Source organism: Perna viridis, chromosome 1, assembly GCF_037379345.1.
Source record: "Perna viridis isolate PV_CMFRI_1.1 ecotype Kerala chromosome 1, ASM3737934v1, whole genome shotgun sequence".
Classification (NCBI taxonomy): Eukaryota; Metazoa; Mollusca; class Bivalvia; order Mytilida; family Mytilidae; genus Perna; species Perna viridis.
Window position 1 is genome coordinate 37,723,716 of NC_142445.1, and position 27,326 is coordinate 37,751,041.

The 27,326-nt window shown below is 31.6% G+C and overlaps 1 protein-coding gene across 2 annotated transcripts in view; it reads right to left on the reverse strand.

The window, feature by feature from the left end:
• Positions 1 to 27,326, reverse strand: part of LOC148628622 (QRFP-like peptide receptor) — a 51,243-nt gene that overhangs the window by 18,479 nt on the left and 5,438 nt on the right. The window contains exon 1 of one of the 2 annotated variants that reach the window (XM_088591242.1): positions 19,446 to 19,821. The exons of the other annotated variant lie outside the window; for it this stretch is intronic. Within the exon in view, the coding sequence (XP_088447368.1) occupies positions 19,446 to 19,731 (286 nt within the window). The 5' untranslated portion in view covers positions 19,732 to 19,821. Of the gene's footprint in view, positions 1 to 19,445; positions 19,822 to 27,326 lie in introns of those variants that run through there. 2 annotated transcript variants of the gene reach the window in all.

A 27,326-nucleotide genomic window follows, 5' to 3' on the forward strand; every position in this document is an offset into this window, starting at 1 on the left:
CACAGGACTAACAAGTGTTGTGGTAGGACTGGAGGCCCTCTTTGACAGCTGTGAGTATATAAGTTAAAAAATTTGAAAGAGGTTCTGTGATACATTTTACAGATCCAGCTATGTGGCGTTGTTTGTATGGATTCTTGTGGAGTTCAGGAATCTAGTACATAGTCGGTAAATCACAATCATCGTCTTTAGTAGAGAGACCAGAAGAGGATACAACAGGTTTATGGTTTTCCACTAACTCTTCTTCGGAGAGTGTAGTGCCAGGATAAGTCTTATTACTATTATTTTCTACGTCTACCTCAGATAATAAACATTGGATGTAATACATTTTGCAGACAAAAACAATGTTGTTTTGGGCTGCTAGTATGACAACATATTTGCATGTAGGGTAGACAATGTTTAGCAACATTTGGTCTTTGAAAACTGATGTAGCATTGACACTCATTAATCTACTTAAGACTTTCATACATTTCAAAATTAAGGACCTCACGGACTTTACTCACTCTGACAGAGAATCAATGTCTTCTTGTTCTAGTTTTATCCATTTTCTCGCGTAGTCCTCCACAGCATCCATAAGAATTTATTTAAAGTTAAAATTCCAAATTTATGGAGTGTGGATCATGGTACCTGGGACCTTTAGAAAGGACCTTACGCAGAGATTCGTTTTCGATGATGCTTAAATCTCCCGTAACGAATGAAGAGTTATAAAATAAAAGTTAATCATTAAACCAATTCGGCACTCAAAAATATAATTCCTCCGACAAAGATTTAGATATCAACGCATAGTTATAATAGACGAAAAAAAAAAAAAAAAAAAAAAAAAAAATGGACAAAAGTTCCAAATCATATAACAGTCAGACAGGTGACCCATGAAAAAAACTATCTAAGAAAGGATTTTTTCGATCTATATACAACTAACAAACAATGCTTTTCAGTCTACATACGCCACATTTTTACGTAACTACAACATTTTCTGTATTCTTATTAATGATTTTGAGAAAAGGACGCATTGATGTCCAACTCAATTTATCAAATAAAAAATTGCCATTAATTTATATATTTTTAAAAGTGTAACAAAAGTAAGAATGACTTCGATTGGTCATGTCATCTATCTGTACGTATTTCTGACTTAAAAATAAGATTGATTTTTATTCGGGATTGACATGCATCAGTCATATATTTGCATGTCTGAAATCTTTTAAGACTGCTGCCTAAAAATTCAAAGAGTCAACAGACACATTATATTCTGAAAAACCTACAAATATTTAAAATAATCTCGTGTAAACGTGTAAAGTTTTCCTAAATAAAAAGATAACTAGAAGTTATTTTTAAAATGACACAATCACCCACGTTTATTGAAATACATGTGTAAGAAGAAAAATATGCAATTAATCCCAAACAAAATAAAAGAAATTAAAAGCACTTGCAAAATGTCCTCCGACAAGAAAACGGAGTGCAATCAGGTGCTTCGAAAGGATAATCATGGCCTTTTCCCGAAAGCAGTACAATTAGTTGTACGTATTCATTTTCGCTATTTTGGCGGTAGACAAACACAGCTAAAAACAGTACCCGCGAAATTAATTTTTAGCACTATATGGAATTGATACTGTTTTTGTTTTTTGAAACCGTCAATATGTTCACTTGACAATATCCGCGAAAATTAGCAACCGCAAAAATTAATTTGTTTACAGTACGGTTTAAATAACAATGGTCAAATGAAATACCTATTCTTCATGCTACGTAACATTTTTTTTCGTCTCGATATTAACATCTTATATTTTGATCGTACGATATGTCGTTTGAAATTATGTATCTTTTTACGTAAAGTTGGAAACGCACGGATGTAAGTAACTAGAAAAATATCTGAAGCCAACTTCCAAAACAAATTGTATCTATGAGGTCTAATGCCTTTTTTGACAAATGAATGATGCTGGCATATCTATATTATTAAACCTGACGAATTGAAAGTGCATTTAAGGTGATGTAATTTACTAAATCTATGAGAAATTCCGGTGACATTTCCTGATTAGTTATTCGATTTTTCAAAGCAATGCTTTTAGAAGCTCAAATTGAACTGATCAATCACAAACAGCTTGAATAGCTTTTAAGTTTCATCAATGATAACTACATACATTTTCGCAGCTCTAATCTAAAGCTGATGAACTGAGAAATAGCATAAATTTCAAGATTTCTTTTCCATTCAAACAAAACACGAAGAAATATTGATCTAAACATAAGAGGATAAAAAAAGAGAATTGCACCTTTGCAAATATAGGATATAAAGTATATTCGTTCTAAGAACAGTAACAACAAACACGAAGAAAAGAAGAACAAATGAAGGCAAGATATGATAACTTATATATCGAGGTTCGACCATACTTTGTAATAGTCTTTCAAGAATAGAAATGGACATAAACCGCAATAGAATTCTTTCTTAGACAAAGTTTTAGGTGAAGGAAAGAAATAAAAGTAATACGGAAATAGGAATTGGGAAATCCTTGGATATAATAACACCGGGAACACGAATAATACAGCAAACAACATACAAGAAACAAACGTTCAACTAAAAACAAAGAAGAAAATGTACATTACAAATCCCCCTAAAATAAGATTGAACTCAAGTTACCCCACAGGGTGAACAGTTTATGCTTTTAGCACATCCTTTTACTGTTTTGTTGAATATCAAGTCCCACGAAGATGACGAACATCTATAATAGTTGGAGGTCGCTAATCATATTTGAAAGGGCACTCCAGATATAAGGTTGATAGTAATAACTTTCAAGCAATACGAAAGCTCAAAACCAATTTTCTCCCGAAAAGTCATTTTCTAGTTGTACTTTCTACTCCAATAAATTGATTGCAGTTACACAATTATTTTAGTTGTCATCTAGAATGACAGGGTATCAAAAAGATACGATCGGCAAATATGACAGCCTAATGAAAGAAAAGCGCCCGACTATGTTTGACTCCTAGAAATAATCATCAATGATATATCTATGGCTATTCTATTACAGGAACGTTATCAGCGACGGTAATTGCGAAATTGCCGTAATGTGATGTGGCTTTCTAATATAAGATGGGGTCATAAATAATAATAAAAAACAACTAATTATCGTGACATCTTTTCTAATTTTTATTCTAGTCTATGTGTTTTATTGATTGAAGAGTAATAAAAATAAAAAAAGTAGTATTTATTTGGCTTTGTTGTGCATTGTTCCAAACTTTTATATTTCGATTTGTATCAACAAAAGTCAATCTATGATGACATGACAAAGCATTTAAAAATATGTAAAACGTACATATGTTATGAATCAGTTATATATCTCAACATTATTCTACTTTTGTTTTTTGTTCAGCGTCACATTTTTTAAAAATAGAAACATATAAAAATAAATCAAGACATAATGTCTTCTTGTCAGATAAGAAAAAAAAAATTGAATGTCATATATATGAAACACTAGTTTGTTTTTACCTTATTTAACAATACATAGAAAACAATTTTTAATTTCCGATATTTCATATCCTTGTTTTTTTTTTAAATGATAAAGATTTTTTACCAATCAATGCATTCAAGAAATCGTTTGGCGAAACAGCTATTCTATACAAATGCATTCAACTATTTTTGGCATTCCTTTTATTTTAATCGCCATTAAAACTGTGAGAGTCCAGTTGACAATCAGTTCATATCCTGATTTTATGTCGGAACAATTGTAATACAATGTTTATTTTCAAAGAAATATATTCCCCGAGGACATTGTTTAGAAAACCAAACGATGAACTTGATGATGGATGGAAACTTGTTGCTGATAATTTGACACTCCTACTGGATACGTGTTTTTAATCTAACAAGGTTTCTCATTAATACTTGCCACAGCTGGGCTTATGTTGGATCCATCATACAGACTAAATGCTCCTTATTCGATAGAATTCACAGCATGAACTACATATCACTTCAATCTACGGGCGTTTCGTTGGTGGAATTATTATCGTTCAGGCAATGATCATCTGTCATACGTCGAATAAGCATTTTTATCAATAGAATCATGGTTTACAATGAATGTTTGTAGATTGGCCATTAATATAATGATTGCAAAGTATGGAATTATCATATAAAAAACGAATGTAAAATTAATGCTGTGTTAAAGAGGTAGACCTAAGGTATGGGACACAACACATAAAATTCATTGGAACGTTTGTATTCAGCATTTTTACATCAATATCATCTAACATCAAAGTAACCTGGACTGATTTCATTCGGTTTCAAGTGAAAGCTTGACAGGCTATGGTGAAATTGAATATGAAACAAACATATCACCGATTTCATGAGTTATATCCCTTACCCTAGGTCTACCTCCTTAAAAGAAAAATTGAATATTTATTCATTTTACACAGGTTCGAATTAAGGAAGTATTTCAATAGACGTACTGGTCAGACAGGTTCCTGGTTATTTTCTATTTTTTTGGTATAGACGGATTTCACGGTCATCATATCATAATTGGACAAAGGTCGTATGCTCACACCAAATAACGAACGATATTTTTATGGAAAAAAAGAACAAAATATCAGAACAATAACACAACAAATACATGTTTAACCCATGCCAACGAACATAATTTATTTAGATATTAGGTAGGAGAGACAGATTATATTGCTTACTGCATTTGATACTTTCAGTTTCTTAGAGAGTACCTAAATATTAATCGATACTTATGCAGGGAACGGCAATAAAATTTGGTGTTAATGGCTATCTGAAACACAGGAAATGATAAAAAAAACCTTTGGAAAGGGTTGTTATTCATTTAGTTATTGAAAATGAAAATCTACATGAAATTTAAACTTATTTATAAATTTCATCAACTAAAGAAAATACGCTTTTGGTAAATTCTGAGCATAATTTTGATACTTTTTATCCACATACACAATAATTATGCACATAAAATACAAAGAACTAGGTTCAGTGTGTTTTGGTACTACATAGGATGTGACCATTTGACCCAAAAGTTGTAAAGATTATTTTCATAGATTACCTCCCTTTGACAGAAAAATATACACTATTAATTTATAATTGGTTGTATTTAATTCATGAAATCATTTTCCTTTCCTTTTTCGTCTACCCCGGACTTGACTTTTATGAGGAACTCGGCAATGTGTTTCTAGAAAAGCAGAGGGCGCTTACCCTACCGGTGCACCTTGTCCATGCTCCCAGTTTTTAGTGGAGTCCGAGTTGCTCATATGGTTTTATTACTTTGTATGTTTGATTTTAGTTACTTTATGTCCTTTGTTGTGTATGTCTGTTTTCCACGCCTGGTCTTGTCCTTGGATTACATTTTTTTGATTACCGCTATAACCTTGGTTCCTTTGATTAGTCTACGACGAAGAGTGGACTATATGTTGGTATCTTTTTATTGCGTTATTATCCCAAACATGCTAAAACGTGATGCTCAATGACGCATCATTAGACTAACAATGTTTTATTGCCCACCAAAAGTACATGACAACTTTTAAAAACTCAATTTTACTTCCCTGTTGAAGAATCAAAAAGCTGAAGCTTTCGAATAGCATGTATACCTTTCAAACCTCATTGTATCTGTATACCTTCTCATGGGTGAAAATAAACAACAGCATGATAACTTTAACAATGAACCATGAATGCTTCACAGATAATTTGCCATCATTTATCGTGTTTTCAGAGAATGTGATGCTGAGTTTTCCTTACATCAATTTTAACGATCTGGAACATAGTCGATAAGACAATGCCTGACCTTGGACTAAACGTCTGTCTGCTGTGATAACTTGTGATAATCTAATCAATTCCCATCAGAAAAGACGATGGAAGTTCAGTCGTCATATCTGCAGTAGATACCACAGTCATGCAAATCTGAACGGCGACGTAATTTCGAGTCGGATTCCTATAACATTTGATAGTACTCCCGAACGATTTACTTTTTTTTTATACTTACGCCATTCTCCGAAAAGGTCAGATATAGTCAATACTGTTTTAAGCTTGAAATAGGTAAAGATAAATTTTGGTACGTCGATTACATGTCTACGTTTTATTGGCTCTCATTATCATTAATGTCCCTTGTCTGTCGATTGAAAGTAAACATTTTCGTTCACATACAAATTAGTAGTTGTTTCCCTCACAACAACAACAAAAATACAGTCTGAGTGAAGTGAAATTTAAATATAAAACATGAATAAAATGAATGAGTCTTGCTTGTAAATTAACAGTTAGCAGACTCATGTACAACAAATAAATTCATTCTATCTCGAATATATGTTAAAAGGAGCAGGGTTTTTTCGGTATTCAAGTTTCGGTTTTCGAGAAAGGAGTGTGGTACAGTTCTTAATGCAATATCCATATGCATGCTAGATTTGCAATATCCTAATGTATCCACAAAGATGATTAAAAATATATATCATTACGTTATTTCGTTGTCTTCTAGTTTTTCAAGTAAGATCAATTTTCATTGATTTCTACATCGCGTGTGTCCTTCGGAATTTACCAACGAAACCAATTTAAATTAGATTCCGCCATTACATGTTTTGCAATAATAGTACTTTTATTCATGTCCAATCATATTCATTTATTGTGAAAGCGTGTGGCTTTATAAATCAATACACTACAACAAACTGATAAAAAATGAATGACATGATTATCATAATAAATATCAAGCAAAATCATCGGTGAAGAAATGTATATGTTACTAAAATTAAGTCACGAAAATATTACCCAGATAGTAATACGAGAAGCACGCATATCATAAAGTATAATAAGAATATGCACATTCTTAGACATCTTGATGGTTTTTATCACTTTTTGACGCTTTTTGTCGCTAATTACGCTAATTAGTGAGTCTTCGTACTTCGGACTTTCTGACTAAACCCAGAAAGGCCTACTCTTATCGGAAACGAAAAAAAAAGTATCTGAGTTCAAATTATTATTGAAGACAATATAATAAACACTTTTAAGTGAAGAAGGTACAAAAATACAGAACTTTGAATGGGAAGTTTCGAAAGACTAAAATCAGGCTCTCAGTACTTTCAATTTATGCATTTTATTTCGTATTAAATACCGTTTTGAGGACCTTGTCCTCTACAAAGACATGTACTTTCGCATCGTTTTTATAAAACAAAAAGGTCACAAAGAAGCCAAGTTTCGTGTTTGTTAGTAATTAAGCGAATAATTTGTTGTGCTATAGTTTCCCATTCTTATAGGATTAACACTTCCTTGCCTGTCGCTAATGAGTTCTACACAATTTCAAAGAATCCAGATGTTCGTATTACCTGATTGCTACTTTGTGTTTGGTGTATAATATGACGTGAAAAATTCAGGTCATTCTTAACTTTTTTTCACTGAATTCGAACCAACAACGGTTTAAGTGAAAATAATAATTATTTTAATGGATGTTAATTTGTCTGTCTAGCTTCTGACCACAGTTTATACAAGAACAGACGATTTGTTATTTGATGACAATGAATAAGTTTTCCCTATTGTTATTAAAATCAGAAATCGAAAGGAAATAAATGTCACTTTTATTTTCGCTTTTCGCATTCGATTAGTTCCAAAATTTAAAGTCTAATTGCATATTCAATGTGTAAAGTAAATTCCCTTTTATAAAAGTTATCAAAAACCGGATCATGAAATACAAGGATCGAATGCAAACTAAGTATTCATTCATAGAAGTCTTCTCATAGTATAGATTAACACAGGTAAAGTACACATGACTGTTTTTCTTAATAAAAGAAGCTTAAAAAAAAAACAAAAAAAAAACAAAAAACAAAAAACAAAAACAAAACAAAAACCAAAACAAAAAACAAAAAACAAAAAAGAAAACAAAACAAAAAAATCAAAAAAAAAACAAAAACAAACAAAAACAAACAAAAACAAAAAACAAAAAACAAAAAAACAAAAAAAAAAAAAACAACAAAAAAATTGTTAAATTACTTATTATCTTTTTAACTAAACGAACATGTAAGTAACCAAGGTTATAGCGGTAATGAAAAGAATGTGATACAGGGACAAAGACCAGACTTGGAAAACAGATATACACAACAAAGAACATAAAGGAACTTAAATCATACATTCAATGTAATAAAAGCAAATGAGCAACTCGGACTTCACTACAAACTGGGAGCATGGACCAGGTGCAAAACAGAAAATAATAGAGAAAAGACTGATATAGGTAGCATAGGAATTATATAAAGCAAATGGTCTTATAGGTCTTCACTGAATAATTGAGTTGCGATTTATACCTTTTGAGTCATGCCACCTATTAAATGACCGTTTCGCAAGTCTTATGTCAAAGGTAGTTAAACTTGCACTTGTTTTTTCTTTACATTTTATTTGATTTGTTTCTGTCGCAATTCATTTTGTCGTAGGTCAACATTGCAATATGGTTTTTATACGTCGTCCGGTAACGCATTTATATATTTACAATGTATAGCCCATAAAGCTCAATTTGTATATATAAAATTAAATTGCTCAATGACTAGCCTCACATTGCATAAAGATGCCAGCAAAATTATCGAACTCGTAATTGTAAATCGGGAATGGAATGCAGATCTTAAATGGTAACATCAGGGTAAAACGGAAAACTGAAATAGGCAAATATGTTCATGATTTAGTTTGGGCATTTTAAAAAGAAAAGGCAGGTTAAACAATGTCAAAAGACAGGAAACCCCTTCCATATTACCCGTAATATGTTGACAAGAGTCGAAATGGATAAAACAGTAGACAACTCAGACTTGACGACTTGTATAGTGAAAATTAAGCTGTAATTTTTAGTTTCATTGTTATGGAATAATCAGCAATAAGATATTGACATCGATTGGAGATTTTCTTTTAAGAAAGTGGATAAGGCACATTTTCTTTAATCATTGGTTTAGTTGGACGTAAAGATCACGAAGGCACTTTTGACATCTACATTATTATTCCAGGCTCTAGCATAGCTAGTCAACTGTGTAATCACGTTCTCTGACACTTCGTCCTGCCTACAGAGCGACTGTTTTAAAAGAAACGTGTGTACTTTCAAGGTTTTTTCTGATGTTTTTGAAACCTTTATGAATGCTGAGAACAAAGAGATATAAAATTAATGTGACCAAGTATTATACCTGTGGAAAATAATTGCATTAAAAAAGAACATGCGAATGAAAACATAACTCATGTTGTCTTTTTTTTTTGCCATTTCTCGATAAGTTTAAGTATATGTCTCTTTTTCAAATATCGGCCAAAAATACAGAAGCGGCCAAAAAAGACAATTAAGATACATGAACATCTTAACATAAGAAAAATGAAAGAAAAAAAATGTTTACGAGTTCTTGAATACTATAAAATACACATAGAATATGAGGATATAGACAAATCTGATGTCTTCTTACAGTTAGTCATTTGAAACTTTAAATGAAAAAGCCCTTTGTCTTGAAACAGATAATAATAGCTTTACTATTATATAATTAATCCGGGATTAGCAACAGACCAATACTTATATAATTATACACTCTTTTATTTCTTACATCTCAACGCACAAATATAGTTTCAGTCTATTGATGTATCGTATATGACCCTTAAGCAATAGTGAATAATCCTACGCTTCATGACATTGCTGAGGTCTGTAAAGGGTGTCGATAACACAGTCACTCGTGTGTACTTGCTCTAACAGGTTTCTATTGTATATTTCTCAAAAGACATCAAAGACTATTAACTAACATGTTGTAAGCTTCTAAGAATTAATGAATGAAAGACTTTAGCAATTTACACAACCTTTTTTAAAGAACTGAAAAGTGACGGATCTGAAATTGTCTTCAGAATTAGAAGTATTTTCATCGACTTAAAACTTTTCTACGAATTATACTTTTTAAACTGGAGTCCTGTGAGAGAATAATCAAGACTAGCTAATTCATATAGATAGCAGAATATTAAAGATGAAGGATAGAATAAGTGAAGTGAAAAAACAACAACAACTTTACAAAAATCCCAAACAATCAAACAAAACAATAATATAAGAAGAAAATAACAAACCAAGAAATAAATTACAAATGAAAGAATGATTTATCGAAAATCTATCCTTACTTCTCAAAAAGAGTCAGAAAAGCTAGAATGAACACAGTTGTGTAAATTGAAATTGAAAATGTCAAATCCAAAACATTGATGGTACGTTGACGAAGCTGACAAATATGATATTTAATAGGTATATTTTGTGCCGTTGGAAAAAAAAACTCTTCATGTAACGTGACCTACCATACAACCACTGAAAAGCACGAGAATTCCAGCTTGGAATAACACAGACCTCGTTACACATATGTGTACCATACGATGTGTTTATAGGAAGAGCCTTGCTGTATCAAATCTTCACGTAACTACATATTTGTTCTATTGTTTAAATTTGTCATACTGGTATTTGAAAGTATGTTTTAATGTCTTGAGGTATTGACTAATTATATAAACAGTTTGCATTGCATTTTGCTCTGACGTCATTGGCTTAAGTATCTTTTTAAGCATAACAAATATTAAATAACTTTTCAGAGCAAATTAAAAGCGGAAATTAAAATTTGTATTATGCATCACATTCTAAAGTCACATGTGCCAACACATGATGCTTTTTGTTCAGCTTTGCTACAGAAGTCGTTAACGAACTAATAATCAACTCTTTTCTGAAACTACTAACCATAAATGAATAGTAACAGGAAAACCTGAACAAACCTTGTGCATTTGTAATCAAAGCTATATGGTTGTGGCATTAAGTACACACGCCACATCAAAAGGGCTTAAGTAACAATGTCTTTTGAAATAGAATTCGATCAGCCGTATTAGTTACAAACTGAAAAAAAAAACAATTGAGCTAGAGCCTCCTATTATTATATTATTTATAGGACCAATATCTTTTTGTTAAGTAGTTTAATGACATTTACCACGAAGAAGATGGATAAGGTTAAAGACACAACTGAAACACTAAACTTATTCTTCTGTAAAGGACAACTTGATTATATCCCACAGAAATTCAGGAAAGGCAATAATTTATTACCAATCAGCAACCGTAAGAATTAAGGAAATAGGACAAGGGGCGTATTCTGCTGAATGCAACTATTTGTCATCCTTGAAAACTCTTTTCAGTCTTAATTCAATGCTGGTGTTTCAAAGAAGAGTTATTAATGTGCCACTCATCCGAAACTTATTGAAAGTTTTCATTAAGTTAACTTTATTCATCTTCCAGTTTGAACATAAGGTCCTCATAAAGATGTCTTCAAAATTTATTTCACTTCGATAATGACCTATAAATCATTATCTTTATGACATCATACAACGTTATCTAGAACTGTTTTTAACACTGGATGTTAGTAATTCCTGCAAATAAGTTTTATTGGTTGAACGACGGAAATTAAAATGTCATTACAATACTATTTATAAACACAGAGGGACATTAGGAATTCAGGTTCAACAGTTGTTGCATGAATGATCTTTTGAAATACAGAGTTTTTTGTATAATGAGACACATGGCGTTTAGTAAAAGCTATTGGCAAAATGTTGTTGGAAAACAAAGAAGGAAAAAAAATAAGTACCAATTGAATTAACAACACAAATTGCAAGATAACACAATGGCACTCAAAGCTAAATGAAACACATACGTGGGCCTTGCTGATAATGTAAAGAAACACATTAAATGAATGCAAAGAGTGATCAAAGGGAACCCAGGTTATAGCGGTAATCAAAAGAATGTAATCCAGGGACACAGACCAGAGATGGAAAACAGACATACAAAACAAAGAACATAAAGTAACTAAAATCATACATACAAAATAACAAAAGCAAATGAGCTACTTGGACTCCACTAAAAACTAGGAGCATGGACAAGGTGCACCGGTAGGGTGCAAAGAAAGTCATTTGTCAATAGAAACCATAAAATTATATTAAAACATAATCAATGGATGACCTTTTCACATTTGAATGGATGGAATTCAAGCCGTTATTCATAATGATTCATAAATATAAAAATATAAGCAATGAACCTTTAGCTAATGATTTGAAAGTTATACAGCACGAGTTATTAATCTGTATTAACCAAACTTTATGTTTATCAGGATATATTGGAAGTTTTTAAACAAAGAATAATTCTGAGAATGAATAAAAAATGTTTCCGGTGTTAAAAAAATACTACTCTATTAAGGATGAAAACAATTACACAGAATCTTATATAAAAAATGCTTCTTTTATATTCACCAACGGTTTCTACTTGATTTGGGATATACTGGTACTAATATGTAGTAGAAACCTACATGCTGATATTCTGCCAAACAGTGAAACATCATTCTAATTCACATATCAAAAGCGAAACGTTGCAAACTCTAAGTGGATTTTGATTTTAAGTGTCAGTCTCTGTAAGATTCAGGCAGTGGGTGAAACATGGTATGAAAAAAAAACCCATCATTTTGATAGTGTAATTTCACTATTTTGCACAATCAGTATCATGGAAAAAAGACAATATTTTCCATATCATGTTGGTGCATTGAATTATAATTTCATTGAAATGCACTGAAAATGGACATTTCAAGTGCAGATAACTCTGTCAAAAACTTCATTTTTCTAACGTTCTACTGAAAAATGTTCTGCGCAAAGCCAGTGATGCAGAGATCAAATAATGGTCTTTTCAAATAGGGAAAATATCCTTCAGTAATATTACATTGTCAGATTGGTGGGGTTTTGACATGCATGTTTCTGGTTTTTCCCATTTTGCCTGAGTCTTACTAACACTTACGCTTAATATATATATACCTAAGCTCGGTTTACGTAATGAAATATTGAAATATTGGATATTTCTAGACGGAGAATAAGTTATTAAAACAGTTTAATAACAAGTATTGATTTCATTTTCGAGGATTTCTGTTATATTTGAAGCCAAAATAAAACTGTTTTGTTCAAGCATAAACTGTTAATACAGAGTAATAACTAATCAGGTGCATCTTGAGTGCTGTAAACAGAATTGTCACTGATTTAACGGGGTTATGCAGCCAAAAATGTTGTTACAGTTCCATTATTCCTAATAAAATTAGAGAATACTCTTCGTTACGGTTTTCACTAGTTTACAAGTTAATGAACCCGTAATCACAAAATTAGGTTAAAATATTGAAATCACTAACGCTTTTAAAATTTATCAGATGTTTGAACAAAAAATTAAAGTCGATAAGTATAAAAAATACAAATTACAATCTGTTAATATATCTTTAATATTAGATATCTTTCAATTCATAAAAAGAGTTGTAAACCAGTGGACATCGATTATTAACAATAACTTTGAATCTTATATGAATACGACATGGTGTAAAATATTTTAAAGTACAGGAATAATGAAAAGAATTTAATCTTGATAAGAGTCATCAACACTTTAAATATGATTAATTACCAAAGAAATGGATTCATTAGAGATGAAAGTAAAAAAAAAAAACATTACAAGGTATAGATTATTAATCATTTTGTCTTTGTCCATTGTCATTCTTATATATATGAACGATTTCGTATACTACAGACACTGTGAAGTCAGCCTCATATCTTGACCTACACTTAGAAATCGATGGTGAAGGTAAACTATCGACCAAACTTTACGACAAACGTGATGACTTTTCATTCAGAATTGTCAACTTTCCTTTCATCTGTGGCAACATCCCTTCAGCACCTGCATATGGAGTGTTCATATCAAAACTCATACGTTATGTCAGAGCTTGTCGAAACTACGCAGACTTTTTGTATCGCGGTAGAACAAATTGGCTTCTGGAACATGGTTATGTTGCTATAAGTTTGAAGTCATCACTACAGAAGTATTATGGTTGTCATCATGAACTCGTGGATCGTTATGGTGTATCAATCTGTACCATGAAAACTGATTTATTTAACGGGTCATAGTTTTCCTTTCCTCGTTTGTCTACCCCGGACTTGACTTTTTATGAGCAACTCGGCGGGTGTTTCTAGAAAAGCAGAGGACGCTTACCCTACCGGTACACCTGGTCCATGCTCCCAGTTTTTAGTGGAGTCCGAGTTGCTCATTTGCTTTTGTTACTTTGCATGTGTGATTTTAGTTGGTTTGTGTTCTTTGTTGTGTATGTCTGTTTTCCATGTCTGGTCTTTGTCCCTGGATTGCATTCTTTTGATTACCGCTATAACCTTGGTTCCCCTGATTACTCTTCCTTTGATTTCGTTCAATATAGAATATCATATTTGTTTCAAATATGTTCCCAAAACAACTATAAGGCACCTGTTTTAAAAAGAGGGCGTGCTCGAGGGTAAATATGGGTTTTATGGAATTTTGTTTGAAAAAGTACATATCATGTAAGTCATAGTATGCTCATCATACTTTTCAGGAACAGGACTCTCTCTAATGTGAATTGTGTGACATTAATTACGGCGGATATTGCCTTGTATATTTGCTGGGCTGTTATAGAAGTCCAAGGTTCAATGTGCAAAATCATGCATATAAAAGATTGATTTTCTTTTGCATTTAAAATATTGATATAAATCATCTAGTTTAGTATACAAATACAAAGATATATCTTTTTGTGCGACAAAAAGAATCAATATTTTGCAGTTTCATTACTGTTATGTAATATTCTAATCAAAGCTAAATAACTTTATACAATTCTGTTTGTGTGGTATAAATAAAGAATATGATATTGCTACGAATATTTGATAACAACACATCTGGAAACAGATTCGACATCTCTTTCACGTAGTATCTGTTTTAAATACAATGTTAAGACCGAAGATTTTAGATTAATTGTATCGAAAGATAAGGGCGTAGTTTAAATGAAACATGAGGTTACATACTACGAACGTACAAATTCAAAACAGCCCATTATTTTTTAATGGAAACTAAAAGAAATCTGAGTTTTGGTTGTGAGATATAGATATATATATAGAGGCTAGTCCTTGAAACGTGCGTAGAGCATATCGAAATTTGCGATATATATATCTGCTTTTTTGTATTTTTTGTATTTTTTCCGGCTAAGGTCCCCGCGTGCATTCACCAAACCAGCACTCAAAATTGTCTGACCCTGAATTATATCAGATTTATTTATCATATCAGATTTTTTTTATCATATAAAATTATTTAAAATTTGCAGTAGTACAAATTTCAATATACTTAAAACACTGAGATTCATTCATTGTATTGCACATGGTAGAACATCTCAGTGATGGATTTGGCCTCCCATTTCGAAAATTTTAGTTTTTAGTTTTTCTTGAATATAACGATAGGAGATGTGGTATGATTGTCAATGAGACAGCAATGAACACTTAAAAGTCTTACAGCGTTTTTTGATCGAGATATTTCTACATAAATTTATTCTAATGCTGCTGAAAAAATGTAACTCCATGAAACACAAAATTTGCAATATATATGATTGATATTTTTTTTATTTTATTTATACAAGGTAGGCGCGTAGCTGCCGTTAGGCAAAGAAGCTTTTGCCTGCACTTAATTTTGCCATTTTTTTTTATAGATAAAATACATCCAGGAGAGGCATAAATGATGCTCTAAAACGCTATCTCCGCGGAACTTTAGGGGCTTCGCCCCCCTGGACCCCCTACCAGGGCTCCGCCCTGCACCTCTTGGGAGCGTTAGGCGGCCCCAGATCCCCTGCCGTAATTTTGCTTACACTTCAATTTAGCCTTAGCTACGCTCCTGCAAGGGCCTGGAAAAACTGCACTCCATTATAAACTCGGACCTTGAAGCAGGTGGCCAGATATATAAATAGACTTCCTTTCAACACTTTTCATTTGTTTCATTGCGTTTCATTTAGTAAAATCGTGTAAAGGTTTCTTATCTAAGATAAATGTGTCCATGAATAATTTCCATGATAATGCAGTGTTTAAGAAGTTGTTAACATGGTAGAATGTTCTATCTGTATACAGCTACATTCTTGTAAAAATGCGATAAAAAGTACAATTTGAGTGTGTATTTTGTAGGGTACCAATTCTACGGATAGTCTTTGTCAACCGAATCGTTTTTTAGACACCAGTCCTGTTACCTTCATGACAAAACAATTCATGTCGGATATAACTCTTTGAGTTAATGAATATTAAATATCAAATTTGCTGTGCAAAAAGTTCTATTTAATCAAAAGAGATATAAAACCTGATGAAAGCAAGGTTTATCGTTACAAACGATATAAAAAGATTCTCTCTTTCACAGTTGACAATCGTTTAAGGTAAAGTTTAGTTTCCTTTTCCTCTGTTTGATTATTGATTGAAGGTATAGAAAGACTCCCGATCAAATGAAACAAGGTTATGTTGACGTTAAAGAAAAAAAAGCCAATAACTATGATGATATATTCAATTTATTATCTTTTCATTAACGGATTTAGTCAGTAAGAAAGGTTAAGTAATATGCTAGTTGTCATAAAGATACTGCAAAAACCTTTTCCAATTATGGGAAATCATACCTATTATTTCTAGTAGATAGATTTTCCTACGTTTTCTCAAAGATGACCCTAAACAAACATACTTTAGAATTTTAAATTAAAAAAACGTAGGTCACCGAATTTAATTTTGAGTTAACTGAGCCATTACTTTACTACGTTTTATGTGAATTCTGTAGGGAATTTTCAATATTTTGCGAATTTCTTAAAAATTAGTAAACAGAATATCGTATGATTTTATTTAAAGAACACTTTACTCATATTCTTTCAAATTTCAAACTTGTGGTCACCGAACCCCTATTTTTTGTAATATTAAAAAAACTAAAATTAACTGTACACTCCAATAGAACATTTTCCCGCCAATTAAAAAAAAAAATTTACCATTCTAATTTTCATTCAAAAAATAATTTGAAATAGTTTGAATATATTATTTTTACATCATTTCAAACAGTATTAGATTTTGCAAGACGATCTACCTTAAAGCGCCAAATAATAAACTTATTTATCTTCAAAAACATTGTCTTACTTTAACTTCTTGTTTTACTTTTAGTCCTCTTCACCTGCTCGGCTTGTATTATTGTTTAAATGATTATTTTGTGTATGTTAATGAATATCGCTGACACAAGATTCACCTTTTGATAGTAACAGTTTGATTTGTTCTTTATTCTATATTACATCTATATCTAAACAAGTTGTCAATTTATTTGATATAATTTGTAATTTTCTACAGGGAGATGACATAGACAAATATATTCAAATTACAATGCTAATAAAAGCCAGGAAATATTGCTGATTTCTGAAATGCAGACAGTCGTATTAATTCCACGATATTCAAAGATTTGTGAATGATAAATGAATTATCAGGCTATACCATGAACTATTCAACTGGAGAGTTCGCTATATTGTTGCAATGTAGTTTTGATTTCAACAACCACCAATTTGTTGCGGTACAACAAATCTGAATAAATTGTATCGCCATTTCATATTCTTAAAGGGTTTAAAATGCTTTTAAAACATTGTCTTTCTGTTTGACAATTTGAATCAACACACGATTCACCATTATGAGCAGCACATATGTCCGTACTACATTTTTATGTTATATCTATGGTTATGTTTTATTTTCTCTGGGAGCAATACTTGACACGGCGTCATATATTTTACATTTTGCATACATTATACATGCAACACTCAGTGTCGGATCAAGATGGTGGGGTTGTTGGGGATTAACCCCCACTTTTCTGCATCTCATTAAAAAAAACTGTTAGACCCACCTCTGACTCTTGAATGCTTCCATGTAAAAAGACAGTACAAACTACGTATTCTTAAATCGACGGAAAAACTAATTTCATACACTTAAATGAATTGCAGCTCACTAAATCTTGAAAGACTATAAGTTCTCCATCGCACTAGTCCTAGCGTAGTATGGAGATATCAAGAGAGTGTTGATAACTCTTTAATTACATTGGATGTAAAATAAACTAATTCGATACGGCCATAAAATTAAATTGAATCAGTATATCATGAAAGTTAAAGAGCATTTATTTGCCACAAAAAACCAAACTTCAAAGACATCTGGTTAATTCAACTGATGGTCCTTTTTATTATTACCATTAAGCTAGAGAAACACGTCGCTTTCATTGATCAGTGTCCTTGATGCTGCAGGTTTACACGATTGATAATAAACAAAAGTTCAATACTAAGTCTAATGCACTCAAACTGTTTTTAAATTGTTTTTAAACTTAATGTTTCTACACCATAAACTAATAAAAATAAAATACTTTCATAAACTGTTGCACCTTTTAAGAAACCTTCCTGATAAAACAAATTGATTAAGTGTCAGTCGCTGTATGAATCAAACAGTAGAAGAAACATGGTATGAAAAAATCCACAAGTTTAATTTGTCTATTTGCACCATCAGAATCAAGAAAAAAGACAATATTTTCAATATCATTTAACGTGTGCTCTCTTCAAAATTGAATGTGATCTCATTTTATAATGAACGAAAACTTTACGACTTTGCGCAATGAATATTATTTAATCACAGTAAACAAACGGGTGACGAAAACAAATTAATACAATGATAGAATTATATAAAAACTCCAACTATTTGCAATTTTGAAACTTCCCTTTCAAGCCTATGAATAGTAGGTGTCGCTATCTGGGTTAAGTCATGACTGAAAGAATATAACAATACTGTACGTTGTGTGTATTGATGTAACTAGTTCATTGTCAACCGTATTGGTCTTTCTAAGTTAACGCTTACCCTACCGGTGCACCTGGTCCATGCTTCCAGTTTTGGGTTGAGCCCGAGTTGCTCCTTTACTTTTGTTACTTTGTATATATTATTTTAGTTACTTTATGTTCGTTGTTATGTTTGTCTGTTTTCCATGTCTGGTCTTTGTCCTTGGATTACATTCTTTTGATTTCCGCTAGAATCTTGGTTACCTTAATTAACTCGTTAACGCATAATGTATAATTATTCTATGTTGCTTTCAACAGATTGCTTTTATCTTCTGTTTTAACGTACAGGTCGGTGAATCGGTCCGCATACGTCTGTGTGATGAATTAAATTTTCTTGCATGTTATGCGGGCTACCGGACAATTGTAGATTTATTTGCATACATCATTTCAGCGCATATAAGAAAAAAATATCAGAATATTGCAATCACTTCTTTGTTTATGCTTTTCATGCTCAGTTGATTTAAGAATACCCAGAATCAGAAGAAAAGGGCATTAGAAAAATGTATTAAAGGATATAAATTACTTTCAAATGTCATATTGAATAGTGTGTTCAACCAGTTAAGTCGTATTTGAGGTGACGATCATCAAATTAATATAAAATGATATATCACAAATCAATGTGAAATTGATCGATATGTCTCTTATAGTTGATTTACTTCATATAGACTTAAAAAGGCTTGAAAGGGGATAAAAGGTTTTAATATGAAGCAAATACATACAACTGGTTAGAAAAATAGAATAAAACATAAAAAAATGGACGAATACTCTGATTTTATTGTAAAATAAGTAATAAACTTTCTTACCTAGTAAATCTGCTACAGCTAGATTGACAAGAAAATAATTGGCCACATTTCTCCGGACACTTTTGTTCATGCATACCATTACTAAAACTAATATATTCCCTATTAAAGCCACAGCAAATACGGGTATATAAATACATAGTAAAATAATTTTATCCACTCCGAAACTATAACTAATTTCTTCTTCGCCACTAGTCCAGTTTGTGGATAAATTGAGCATATCAGAAAATGTTGCATTCCAACTAGGATACATTTTGGCAAAAAAGTTTTGTGAACTATCAAAGTCCATGGTATGTTGAATATATGACTAACATACCAAAGTAGAAGTAACTTATACTGTTAAGCAAGGTATGCTCGCCTTAGCATCGCTAAGACGTTTACTAACATACACTGATTGTATTGAAAAAATATCTAAGTATTGATTAAGCATGATGAGTTTGATTGACATAACGAGAAATCCAATAGGCGTGGCATTTACTATTTAATGAGCTAAGGATGTTAGAACAGTTCAGTAACAATCGGTAATAGATCAGTAAATTATTATCGATAAAATAATCATTGATATTTAATGATTTTTCAATTAAATAACACGATTGACTATTTGTAATTTTATTCAAAAATGTACTGGTCGCACGTTATGACAAAACCTATTGATTTTTTTCGATAGAAGATATTGGCATATTTCAATGGTATAGGTCTACAATACTTTTAAAATTTCATCCGGAAATGAACACACTTTTTAAGACAACGATTCTAAACTAAAACAATAAAATAGGTTCAATGTATGGAATAAAAATGAATAAAAAAATATGGTTGCTCCTTGCGAGACCAGCAAAATGAAAATATTTTGAATAAATGTCATAGACCAATTGAAAAGCACTACATTCGGTTTCGCAATAACTATTTTCTTAAAAAATTGAAACTTTAAAAGCAACTTGGCAAACTGCTTACAAAGAACGTGTTATGGTAAAGCTACGCCATGCTTTTGGATTTTGACGTATTTGAATCATCCAACTGCTGTCGCCCGGTATTTTTTCCCGATATTTGGAACATTTTCTCATTTTGTTAATTTTTGAATGTTTAAACTTCATTTTGAAAAAAAAAATTCACACCTTAGAATATTACGGGGGTAATTTATAAAACATTTTTTTTTATTGATTTATCATATAAAAAAGGTAAGTCAATTTACATAATAAGTGAGTAGTATGTCTTGAAGGATAAATTATAACAATAAGGGCCTTGAGTGCAATGCAAATCATGGAAAAGTAATATAGCTTATCTAGTCTAATTAAAAATCAATACTCCAAGAATCCTTAAATACATGCTAAATGCAAATATTTTATCATCAAGGTTACAGAAAATTTCTTGTAATTACAAATTAGCATAACGACAAAACAAATTAATACTCGGCTGAAGCGTATCATGACAAATTATGAATAAACAGTAAAATAGGTTTAAAATAAGTAGTAACAGCACGCCATGTCTGTTTTAAAATAATAGGGTACTTATATGCAATATAATGTGTCTCTTGTAAAGCAGTTGAGGGTTTATACTACCGAAGCACAGTTTAAGGCAGGTATTTTATGTTTCCTCGAAGAAGCAATTGTTAAAAATCGAGTTTTTATTTGAATTGCTCGGAGGACATGATTACAAGAATTTTGGAAAATATTTTAATGTACAGCTTATAAAGCTATGGATCAAACTGTGTTTTTTTCGAAAATGCTTAATCGCTAAGTTTGAAAATATATGTTGAACAGATCAAAATTGTCATGAAATCAGCAATAAAATACAAAAATTGTAGAGTTTGAGTAACTTTGCCTGCTATCTCTTTAATTCGAACAATTATCACACTGACAAGGAAATATTATCCTTCAATATTGTTTTAAATTAAATGTTATTTCTCTGACTTTGATTAGGAAGCTGGTGTTTTATAATTATCTATTCAATTCAATTATTGGGCAGTTTATTTAGTGTGTTGCTAGGATCGAAACATTTATTTTGCCAGATCTTTGTACGAATTGTTTCTGTAGCAGCATTAGGACAAATGTGATATTCATTGGTATAATAAAATGTAAATGTACTTTCACGACTAGTTACCAAAACATATCACATCATGGCACTTGGGGTTTAATGCAAGTATTTTGCAAACGACTCACCGATAAAACAATGCATTTCCTGCATTGTTTACGTAATGCAAACGTGTGGTATATTATGCACGCATATTGATACTTAACATTAATGCAATGACATAATACAATGAATAAAAAAGATAGAAATTAGAAGCATAGACGTTCAGTCGTTGACAAGTATTTAGTGCCAATCATTGCAAAATGATAACGGCAAAATTAGTAACATTTATGTTAAAATCGTCATATAGAACAACCAATTTTGCACTTTAAGCGGCTATTCTTTTTCGGAATGGCGATCCTTTGATATTTATGACTTCATTCACACACTTTTTGTGTTGTACGTATTTTTAAAATACTTTACTGTTGGATTTCAACTTTCATTTTTTGCAGTTTTCGCAACAAGAGTAATCAAGGGAACCAAGATTCTGGTGGAAATTGAAAGAGTAATCAAGGGAACCAAGGTTATAGCGGTAATCAAGAGAATGCAATCCAGAGACAAAGAAAAGACATGGGAAACAGACATACACAACAAAGAACATAAAGTAACTAAAATCATACATAAAAGTAACAAAAGCAAATGAGCAACTCGGACTCTGCTAAAAACTGGGAGCATGGGCCAGGTGCACCAGTAGAGTACGCGTCCTCTGGTTGTCTAGAAACACCCGCCATGTTGCTCATAAAAAGACAAACCCGGGGTTGAAAGAGGAAAGAAAAACTAGGATACGTTGAATAAATCAGTTTTCATGGAACATATGGATACACCATAACGATCCACGACTTCATGATGACGACCATAAAACTTCTGTAGTGATGACTTCAATCCTGTAGATCATAACCCTGTTCCAGAAGTCTAATTGTAAGAAGTCTAGCGCGATACAAATATCTGTGTATTCGTTTTAGTTACGACAAGCTCTGCCATAACGTATGAGTTGTAATATAAAAACTCCATACGCAGGTCCTGAAGGAATGTTGCCACAGAAGAAAGGAAAGATGACAATACCGAATGAAAAGTCATCGCGTTTGTCGTGTAGATTGGTCGATAGTTTTCCTTCACCATCTTTGACAAAGACTACTATGTTTCTGATTAAAACAGTCAATCTCATTTAAATTATTACTAATTTTTGAATAATGATGCAATAACTTCATTTCTTTAAACTGATGGTACAAACAGTTTACTCCGGCAATCCCTTGGCATATAGGATGTAACTACTGGTTGAATCGGAGTCGAAATAAAATTTCCGAGTTGGATGACACACAAACCTGTGACCTGTCGCTTCGTTGAGCCAGCACAAATAAATTCCAGCTAAGCGTGTTGGATTACTACAAATTAATTCAGTTCAAAGGTTTTCGTCCTGACATGCGTGATATATATATCTTAGTCCGTAAAAACAAAACCAATCAATCAATCAATCAAGTGATATTTACACACATTCAAGGTAGTAGGTTTATATGACCATGTTTAGCCAATATTTGATTTTACATAGACTTGCTTATATTTGCATATTACCTGTGAAATTGGTAGCTGAAGGAAATTATGTAAATCATAATTTTAACGGGTGTATTATTTCTAGTTTCTTGCGTATATCAAAACAATGTGTATGAAGTAACTAACATATAAAGCACAAGGTATTGAAGCCTACATTTTCACGCCTTCATATCAAACAGTCTGTAGCCTAGAGACTTATTTGTAAATACACGAACAAAAAAAAATATTTGAATAAGTAAACCTTCCAGACGTAAAATTTTCACGTAAAAAGCACTTGTAAATATATGTTCAAGCTTAATTCAAATGAGAATAAATTAGCATTGCGGAAACTACGCACGAAACACTAACCTAATTAAGACCTACTTTTCCAAAATAATCACTGTATGCAGCAAAGGTCCTCGACTTTTCTGCTTCCGATGTTTTAGTTGTTATCGTAGCATTTTATATGATACAAATTTTACAAATTTAAATACAATATTCATAGGAGATACCGATAAGCAAGCAGTTGTGTCTAGCGGAAAAAAAACTTTGAATACCTACGTCACAATATATAATTAAAATAAAGAAAGAAAACAAATAATAATGACATGACAGAAGGATATAAATAAGAAAAAGCTGAATCAAACACACTGAACAAAGGAAAGAATGCTTAATATAAAAAGTTTTTGTAACAGTGTGAAAAGTTATTTTCTTGTAAAAGGATGAGCAGTTCCTGCTTCATGCTAAAGACTTTCGTAATTGCTCGTGAGATAACATTATGTGAAATAGGAAAAAGAATGCTATTTATGACAGGTGGAGGTCGAATGTCATGTTTTGAAAACAGACACTTCATTTCAGCCATTTAGGTCATGGTGACGATCGTTGAGTTTTTGAAATAAATTACGACTTTAATGAATAGGCATCTTTTGATTGATAAAATTTACATAGGACTCCGTTTCATGTTTCAATTGATTAAAAAAAAAATTTACACATAAATAAGGTCATGCAGTGTACATTACTTTCATGGACAGACTTAGGAATTAAAGGAATTCATGTGAAATTCATGTTTACGGAGTACCTATTGTATTCTTCCATTCTTTTTTTCGGTAATCGACTTAAACTAATAAACACAAATTGTTTCACTTCTATTTCGTACGTGCTTTCATCAAGGTAATCACTATTACAACTTCGCCATTATATTTGACCAGAAAAGAAAGCAATGTATTTTCCGAACAATAATTTGTTTCTTAACTGACATTCAGAAGAGCAAAAAAAAACCTTATGGCATAAGAAACGGAAATTTGTGAAACGATAAAAAATGACACTTGACATTCATTGCTTGTTGTTCATTTTTTCCTTATTGTTCCCGTAAATCAAGAGAGCAAAAGTGACATGAAATACACAGAAATGATGGCTTTGTGTTTTTATCTACGTGCGTAATATAAAATCTTACGAACTGTAACATATATTACGTAATATTGATACAAAAAAAAGGTAAAAATATCAATGCGTCACAATGGTGCTTAAGATTAAAAAGCTTAAATAATGACATTGCATGATATACCAGTTTGGCAATTCGCTATTCGTTGTTACGATTTATACTAGAAATAAAATGCGAATCACAGGGCGCAGCGTGATATGGCTTTGTATGTCAAAGTCGGAACAGAAGGAATGGGTGCAGATACATCGTCCAAACACTGTAAAGCTTTGAAAATGAACTATGAGTAATTGCTTGATACAGTATAAGCACAACCAATTAGAACCTATGAAAACTTCCACACAGTGAAAGTTTATAAATGCTTGCCCGTGGTCCACTTTGCCCACTTAATCAAAGCCCTAGCATTCAGGACAATAACTGTCAATGTCAATCAAGTTTTATTCTTCGCTGGAGTGACACTCGTAGTATAGTTCAATTCAGTTTGTTTAGCACGTTTGCTTAGCAACAAGAGCCAATGAATCGTTGGTATTTTCACTTTAATTGAATATCTTTTCTTTAGTCATCTTTCAACTTTAAAATTATTTTTTTCCAAACATTTCATATCTATACTGTGAATATAACATTAACTCAAACTCTTTAATTGACCAAAACATCAAATTATGTTGTGAAAGATTATGTAAACAGATTTGTCGGACCCGAACTATTTCATATATTATTACATTTAGTAACATTGTTGTAAATGTTTCCTGTCATTAGTAAGTTTTTAAAATTAAGAATGATTATTTTAAAAGATATAGTGTTGAAAATTTCAAAAGGTAGTTGAACTATTTTTGTAAATGAACTAAGGGGTTAATATTTTTTTCGTATTTCAAAGTTGTTCCATTATGTCGATCTTTTTTTTTCAATATGCATTCTTGGAGGTTCAGCATCATGCTTTGCAATTTTATCGCGATAGTGGTATGTTGAATTTCCATTTTCCACTGTATGATGCCAAGTCAGTTCGCGATGGGAATCATCACTAATGATGCATTGCACTTCATATAAGGAACCCAATTAAAAGGGTACAAGAAAAGTCAATATCCGCGCATGGAAGCTGAATATGTATCTGGCTTATCAATTTACAATTGGGATTTAATTTCATCTTCAAAGAAATAACCATTCAGATATTTTATTTTGTCCCTTATTTTGTAATTTGTAATGTAACAATAATCCTGAAATGAAACAAACACAACCTTAACTAAAGCTCAAATAAAAAAAAGCAAACACAAAGAAAATCAAATTTAGAAAACAAAAACAGAAACAAAACAAATCCAATAAAAATTTTCCAACAAAAAATACAACGTGGAAAACAACAAACAAATAAACCAAAAAAACAAAAAAAAAACCAAAAAACAAAAAACAAAAACTAAAACAATAAAAAAAAAGCAAAGCAAAGCAAAACAAAACAAACAACATAAAAAACCAAAACAAAACAAACTGAAAAATTACGATTAAAAGAAAAACAAAAGAAAAACACCAAAAAATTATAAAACAAATCCCCAATTATAAACACAAAACACTCATGAACAATAACCACTTTGTTGGCAAAAGTAGTTACAACAAAATTCGAATGATCTGAATCCGGCATAAGAATATAAACAGGTTTAGGTTACAAACGTGATTAAAAAAACAACGTACGAAAACCTTTACATACTATAATATGGAACGCCTAAACTGTCTGATGATATACACATTTGTTTACGTGTTGTCAATTTTATATTACTTGCTGTGATTTTATAATTACATGGGATCATTTTGTATTTACGTTATGTAGGAACATCTTTACATTATGTCATTTTGTCTTTACGTCCTGCCATTTCGTCTTTACGTTCTGTCATTTCGTTTTTACGTTCTGTACTTTGGTCTTTACGTTCTGTCGTTTTATGATTACGTTATGTCAACATATATTTACGTTATGTGGATTTTTCTTTACGTGCAGTAGTTTTCTTATAACGTGAGGTCGTTTCATCTTTCGTTATGTCGATCTCTAAATACTTAATGTGCATTTTCTTTTAATTACGTGCAGTGATTTCTTCTTTACGTGATTTGGTTTCTTCGTTACTTGATGTGGACAAAAATTTCATGATGACGTGTGACCCCGGAACTTTTCGATCCGATGTAACTACAAATCAGTCCGTAAAAGGCAAAATAGACGTCACAAGGCCAATTAGAAGAATGCTGAACGAAATACACTTGGGTAGTCTATCCAGTCACCCTGGAGTGTTTACTCTACAGTAAAAATAGCTTATTTGTTATTTACGTTCAATATTATCACAATTGATATACCTAGGACTCTGTTGATGACTTGTGGCGATTTTCGTCGTCAGAATATATCTTTTGAATTCCAAAAACATGGGAATTTCGACTCCCGCGAAAATTTGCATAAATTCGACTCTTACAAGTTATTGCGTGACTAAATTTACTTTTCTACATTAATAAACCACCAAAACTAATTTTCAAGAAAGAATTTTTTAAAAAAATGTTAGAAATATTACCCCTACCCCTAGAAAACTGGTCCCAGTATCAAACATAATTTTCACTCACAGCATACCGACACTGTGAAACTCATATTTTAGGCATTCACAATTAAGATAATGATTTACTCAACATATCTGATCAATTCATGCGTTTGAATTTCTTTATGAATTTTCCCTTTTTATGAAAAAAAAAACACATTATTGTCGCATACGCTCTTGAAATTAGCAAATATGTTGGATGCATCGATAATGAAAGCAATCGCCCGCAACATGCCCAGTGTATATGTTAAAAATTAACATTTTGGTTCATGTTGAGGTTTTTTTTTCATGGGTAGG